Below are 6877 nucleotides of genomic sequence, written 5' to 3' on the forward strand. Positions count from 1 at the left end.
AAAAAAAAAAAAAGAAGAAAAAAAGTGTAGTGCATTTGTTTCAGAGCTGTTTAAAACGGAGAAAATACACATGATACAACAAAACTGTTTCCATAGATAAGATGATCAACAATTGGTTGTTGATGTGTTAACGGTGAAGACCAAATCTAACCCCAAGTTTAGGCATGATTCCCAGAAACTTTACCAGTAGTGTGCAGTGGAATCTTCATCATATAACATTACTCTTTTGGTTCATAGATATTTCCTCTTGTTCCCACCATTCCAATACCTGAAATATTTCACAGCTTCAGAGAGCTCCCAGCATTCATATCACAAAAGCACCTTTACCTTGCTGAAATCTTTAGCAGTTGATTAGTTGAACTCTCTGCACGTTTCATTAATAATCCTGTGGAATATCCTCTTTTTTCTTTTTTCTTTTTTCTTTTTTTTCTTTTTTTTTTTTTTTTTTCTTTTTTTTTTTTTAAATCTAGGATATGTTCACATGTTCACAATAACACCAATCATAATAATGCAAAAATAATAAAGGGCAAAGCTCTTGAAAGTATGAAAAAGTACAAGGTAACAATAATGAATCAAACATAGATCTATACAACTATTGGTGGTTCACCCTCGAGTTCAGAGATTACAATTAGTGAGTCTGTCATCCCAAGAGAAAGAGGCTCTGATCTGGGATTTGGGTTTATAACCTGCCATTAGCAATGTATGGATGAGAAAGGAAACCATTTTGAAATGAGCTGAAAATTAAAATAGTGTACCTTCTTATTGTTTTTCATATAGCCAATTGCAACTTCTTGCCGCAACTTTGCTCTTTCAGAAAGTTCATCAAATGATGGATTTTCCCCTTCTTTCATGTAAAGGTCCATATCCTGTTATCAGAAACACAAAAGTAGAACTTGTGAAGATCTAGAGTTACTACTGATTTGGTTACTACTTGATTGGCTTAGAATAGCAGTGATGCAATGATGTATTGATGATGGTTGATCATAGTAATAATAACAATGGTTTCTGTTGGAACTTTGTGGATACTTCATTCATGTCATATACTAACCATGTATCAGGTTTCTACATATAAGTTGAACTACATGTATGGAATGGTTCATAAATTGGTTGAGAAGTCAGTTTGAAGAAATTTGGACCACTGAGACACAAGTAGAAGAGCTCAACACGGTGTGGACCATACTATTGAGATGGGCCACTAAATATGGCTCGTGAGATCACATCTATCCAATTGCCAAAATCACCAAATCAATCTCTCCACATGCCATAAAGTAGTCATAGACAAGGACTCATTCCTCGTCCAATGGAGAAGGAAACCTTGTAATAGTTCATGGGCAAGAAAAAACCAAATGATAAAATGTCAGCCATAAAATCTCATCATTAAGAAAGGACCATTACCCAGTGCTTGTCCTGGGAAGGGTGAGTTTGGAGTCAGTCCTAACCTTTTCAGCATTTTTGTGAAAAGTGGCCAGCCTCAAGACTCAAACCTAGGCTTTGTCCTGCCAGCACAAACCTTTTACCATTGCTCTAAGCAAGTAGCAATGGGGGAAATCTCATCCGAAGTATGCCAGGTATTGACTTAGAGTGGCTCTAGGGTACATATTGTCTTTGGTGCATGAGTGTGGAAAAATCTGAATGGGCTGCACCTTGTCATAAACTATGAAGTGCATCAACCCTATCACATATAAATTACTGAAAGCATACTGTTATGCTAATTATTATTATTATCAATAATATTTTACTTTTTTATGCATTAATTGTCATCGAAGCTAACTCTACACAAGGAACAAATTATTATACCTTTTTTCCCCTACTTCTAGATTTTTTTTTTTTTTTGCGAAATTTATTATAATTGGTCTATATCAGTAATTCTGTATTATTCGTTTCTTTATACAAACAGAGATATATATTACACAAGAAATCCTTCTATTTCAACCCCCCAGGGGCGATGGTTTTGGATGGGAAAGGGAACCAAAGGTCTCATAGATGAGAGGTCAAGTTTCAAATCCGGTCTGTCCTTGAATTGTTATCACTCAATTTTTTCAAAGCAGGCTAAAATCTTCTAGGATACAACCATTACAGATACGTTCCTTATTAGGACATTTCTAACATAGTAATGAAGGGATATGGAGTTTTCTTTTTCATTAAAAAACACGCCAGGAGATTGGAATGATAGCTCCTATATAGAGGAGCAAGGTTTACGGAAGGAACCTCTCTTACACTAAGAAATCAAGATTTCAAGGATAAGAAATGTGCTTAATTCAGGGAAGACACTATAACCAGATCAGGTTGGTATCCTCAAGAAAATTCTCTAAGTGCATCCTATTTAGTGTTGGGTCCAGGCCCCAGCATTTCTTCCACCAAATTTCGACTACAACATGTGCGGTCCAATACTGTGTTTGTGAGACTGCAAAATATCCTCAGCTATCATTTTCTTCGCAATTTTCAGCACAACAAAAATTTGGAGCAGTGAAATTATGGAAAGCCATTTACCTTCACATATATTTCATCTCCCTCTACAGTAAGAATGTCTTTCCATACCTCATTCAGTTCACCATTTTCTGCCACTGTCATTTAAAGGACCTAGTCAAAACTTATTTCTCTAGGATACAAATTCCACAATTGCGAGAAAGTATAAAACTGAAGACCTTGAGCAGTAACAAGGCTCATTACTTCCTCTGCTGCAACGTATGTTATGGATGGCTTAATTCTTGCAATCTGTGAGCATAAAGACATTTGATATAATATCACCCAACTGGACAGAGATTCATTTAAGTGATGTGTATACTTTCACAATAAAATTTATAAGTGATATCTGTACACATGCACACAAGAATAATTCAGAAAAATTCAGTCTGCGACACGAAGCATTACTTGTTTGCCCAATTTTCTGTCAACAATTTCTGCAACCATGTTTTCCACCTGCAATTCATTCATTCTATACAATTTAGAAATAATGCACTGCAGCATAGCTGTTCAACAAAATAAAGAAGAATAAGGAGCCTCTAGGATCTAAACACTAGGCAGAAAGAAATATTTTAGTGGTAATAAACTTGGACTTCTAATAATTCATTATCTTAATGATAAATAATACTACCAGGAAAGAGGTAAAGATTCATTAAACCCAGAGATTCCCCTAGGGTGCATTAAATATCAAGTCATATTACCAAGAGTGGTTGCCAGTTCAGGAATTACTAAGGTTTCATCATTAGAACTTTTACTCCAAGCCAGTGTTTGAAAAAGGGCCATTACCCAGTGCTGTTCCGCTTATTTGGGTCCCGGGAGGGGTGAGCTTGGAGTCAGTCCTAACCTTTGGCATCTTTTTGCACAAAGTGGCCACCCTCAAGACTCGAATATATGCCCTGGAAGCCCAAACCTTTTCCTCTAAGCACATGTTTGTGCACATGCTCATGAATAGTTTTTTGAGAACATAGTATTAAGTATAGAGGGGTATTTCTAAGTTCACACATCTATACAAGGGCATTCTGTAACTACCAGAGTAAATTGATTAACTATATTAATAGATGGGTGGATCCAATTTTGGTGTGTGTCTTCCCCATTGATCTCCTTTTTCGACCATTTTTCTTCTGTTCTTTCTCTTACTTTTTATCTTTCTTTTTCTTGTTCTTTATTTGGATTATTGGTTGGGATGCTATGATATTCAACATATGGGATCTGAGCAAAGGCACTGCAACTTTCCTTTTGCACTAATATAACTTTGATCAAACTTTGAAGAACTCCAGTCAACTTCAACTTACTAAAATTGCCAAACATCACTGTTAGTGATTTAGGACAGCCCACATGTTTAGATTCTAGGACTTAACTATAAGGAAGGGGTGGTGGGGAGGGTGTCAGGACTGATTAGGGCTTTAAGAAGGAGAAGAAATTAGGGAAGGAGTATGAAATCAGCTACTGTTTAAGGATTGTGAACAGTAAAACTAAGATAAAGATGGCAAAAGAAGAGAAAAAAAAAGTAGGGAAGAAGGATTGGGGGGTGGGGAGATATGAAGGGATTAGCTTCCTATTGGCTCATGTAAGACACTCTCACTAAATACAAACTTTGAAAGGACCAGCCATACGGGCTCATCTGAGAGCCTCTCACTAAACACAAACTTCCATTTTATTCAATTCTGTTCCCTTCCCCAAGAGGAGTTTACATCCTTGTATAGTAAAAGACTCAAGAAGCTAGAGGTAGCTTAAAAAGCAAAGAAAAACCTTACTTAATAAACTAAAGTCAGTTTCTTTGAGAAGTTAACCTTTAAGTTCCTTAATCCCTAAGAAAATAAAGCACAATTACAAAAATCCTCAAATAGAATGACAAACAAATGATTACAATATTTCCCCTATCTAAAATTACAAAAAGAAAATAACTTCCAAAATAATAATAATAACAATTAAATAAATACAATATTATCCCCAAGAAACACAAACTCAAACCCCCAGTTTGAATAAGTGGAAACAACCCAGAAGTATAGTCCTGTAGAGGAAGATTAGTCCCATGTCAGATAGCCAGACAAGCTCTCACTGGACACTAACCACACCAGCTATTTAAATCCCCATCCCACATCAATATATATTTCATAGAAATTAAAATTTTGTGAAGCATATGACTTAAATTTTGGGGTTGTGGTAGGAGCTGTTTCCACTCTTCACTCCTTATATCGTGGATTAAATATAAAGCATCCATCTACAAGGTGTTTCCATTTTATCCTAGCTCCCTAATCAGTATCCTAAATTTTGGGTTCGTGTTTCAAAGCTGTTTCCAACCTAGAACCCTAGAATTGCAGATTGAATGACACTGTCCATCTATAAGGATTGTTCTGTTTACCAAGGTCGAATGTTCACAAGTTGCTTAATATGGCAGTTATTCAGCTAGGAAAATGTATCGGTTAACCATTTTGGTTTTCCCACCATTATTCATTCAGAGTAGAGGTCAGCCATATTACATGGATTGTTCAAAGTAGGATCTGTAACTGTATCCAACATTATTAAGCACCAAACACCATATAGGCACATGTAATCCATTATCCATATCATTCCCCAACCTAGCTAAAATAATCAGCAAAAGAGGTCACCACCGTTATGAAAATATCATCGTACTCAGTAGATCAGGAGATTTAATCCTTGTATCCCTTATTCTTGGATAGGGGGTGGACCTTTGGTGCAACGGTAAGTTTACTCCATTGTGACTAAGCGGTCACAGGTCATGGGTTCGAGTCAGGAAGCAGCCTCTCTGCAAAGCGGAGGTAGGTCTGTGTGCATTATGACCCTCCCCAGACCCCGCAGTGGTGGCGGGAGCCTCATGCACTGGGTATTTTTTATCCTTCATACTTGGTACTCAAAATGGGCAGAGTATATTCTTCTTTTTCTTCTTTTTATTTTTAATTACGCATAATATCATGCTGGATACTAAAAATTCTGTGTCCTTGCTGTATCTGGAAAACACAGCATGTCATACCAATTCAAAGAAAAATACTAACCTTCACACCAAGTTTGTTGCAGATATTTTCAGCGAGAAGGAGAGAGTATGCGGACTGCTTGTCTGCTCTGGATTGATCTGCATGGAAAATTGTCAGTCAAAGGTATTTCTTAGATAACTGAATTTTCATACATTGTTACCTCTAAGAAGACACCCTCTATCAGATATTACAACAATTGAAAAAGTCTCTCCATTCTGAAGAGAGTTTCGAATATTCAATATCGCTTCCTCTAAGGTGTCATTGTTCATGGGATTTCCCATCTGCAACATAAGAAAATATATTAAAAAATTGATGAGAACAAAACTAGTTTTTTTAAGAAAAATATAATAAGCTTCCAATGAAGAAGTAAGATATTACCCTATGAGAAACGCGCACGTGTTTCAGTTTATTGTAGCCCGAAAGTTTAAAGGCCTTACTTCTCTCCTCCAAAGGTACATCTGATAATATTTCCTAAAAAAATTTATAGTTAAACAAAATGAAGCATAAACTTAAGTGTATTTATGCATTTGAATATATATAACCACAAATATAAAGTTTGTCTCATTGTGCTCCCAGATACAAACAGCTTGACATTTATCTCAAGGCTCGACGACATCAGTTTTAACTAAATAGGTTAAAGGTTACAACCTACAAAAAAAACCTGCAGCAGACCAAGCTCTTAAAGTTCAAAATATCATAGATATCCTCTAGATAGGAGTTGAGAGGATTTTAAATTATCTCCTATTACTTCAACATTTAGTTGCCAACTCAGTACAGGCACAGGTACAGGAGGACTGATCACCTCAGAAAGAACTAACCACCAAACGAATCTAAGCAAAATAATAGCAACCCACCATATGTAAGAAAATAGAAAACCTGATCCTTCTAAAATATAGGAGGATTGAAGGCGAAGAAAAAGAAGATTGACATACTAATTCTCTCATCTTATAATCAAGGCTGCACTTATCTATAAAATTTTCTGGGGTTTTGAGCAAAACCAGTTGTACCAAATTGAAAGAGTAGCTTGCCACCCATTCTCAAAGAGTGGTGCAGGTGCAGAAATACCTTGAATTTCTTTCAAAGCACACCTAATGATAGGCAGAATAACAATAGGAAATGAAAGGATTCCCTCAAGAAAACCCTCGATCTTTTGATAAGATTTGGAATGTCATCTTCTTTGATGTTAGTTCTAAGATTGCATTAACACCTCCCCCCCCCCCCCCGGGGGGCAGCTCTGTAAAGGATTCCCCAAGGAACATGCTCATTGTTGTGTCCTGGGTTTGTCCCTCACTATTTTGCCTCCCCCCTAGCCCTCCACCTCAGTGGGCTTGCTGCTTTTGCTTTGGTTTGCTTGTCCTTTACCTTTCGGCCCTTATATATTCTTTCTCTTTGATTATTCACCCCCCACCACCCCCCCAAAA

At 36.7% G+C, this 6877-nt stretch overlaps 1 protein-coding gene across 1 annotated transcript in view; it reads right to left on the reverse strand.

The window, feature by feature from the left end:
• Positions 1–484: 484 nt before the first annotated feature.
• LOC122088993 (putative ion channel POLLUX-like 2) overlaps positions 485–6877 on the reverse strand; it is a 38482-nt gene continuing 32089 nt past the window's right edge. Inside the window, 8 exon segments of the mRNA XM_042658399.1 lie at positions 485–686; positions 756–866; positions 2491–2564; positions 2646–2715; positions 2872–2919; positions 5478–5554; positions 5617–5737; positions 5835–5927. Of these exon segments, the coding sequence (XP_042514333.1) occupies positions 585–686; positions 756–866; positions 2491–2564; positions 2646–2715; positions 2872–2919; positions 5478–5554; positions 5617–5737; positions 5835–5927 (696 nt within the window). The 3' untranslated portion in view covers positions 485–584.

Source organism: Macadamia integrifolia, chromosome 9 (genome assembly GCF_013358625.1).
Source record: "Macadamia integrifolia cultivar HAES 741 chromosome 9, SCU_Mint_v3, whole genome shotgun sequence".
NCBI classification, from domain to species: Eukaryota; Viridiplantae; Streptophyta; class Magnoliopsida; order Proteales; family Proteaceae; genus Macadamia; species Macadamia integrifolia.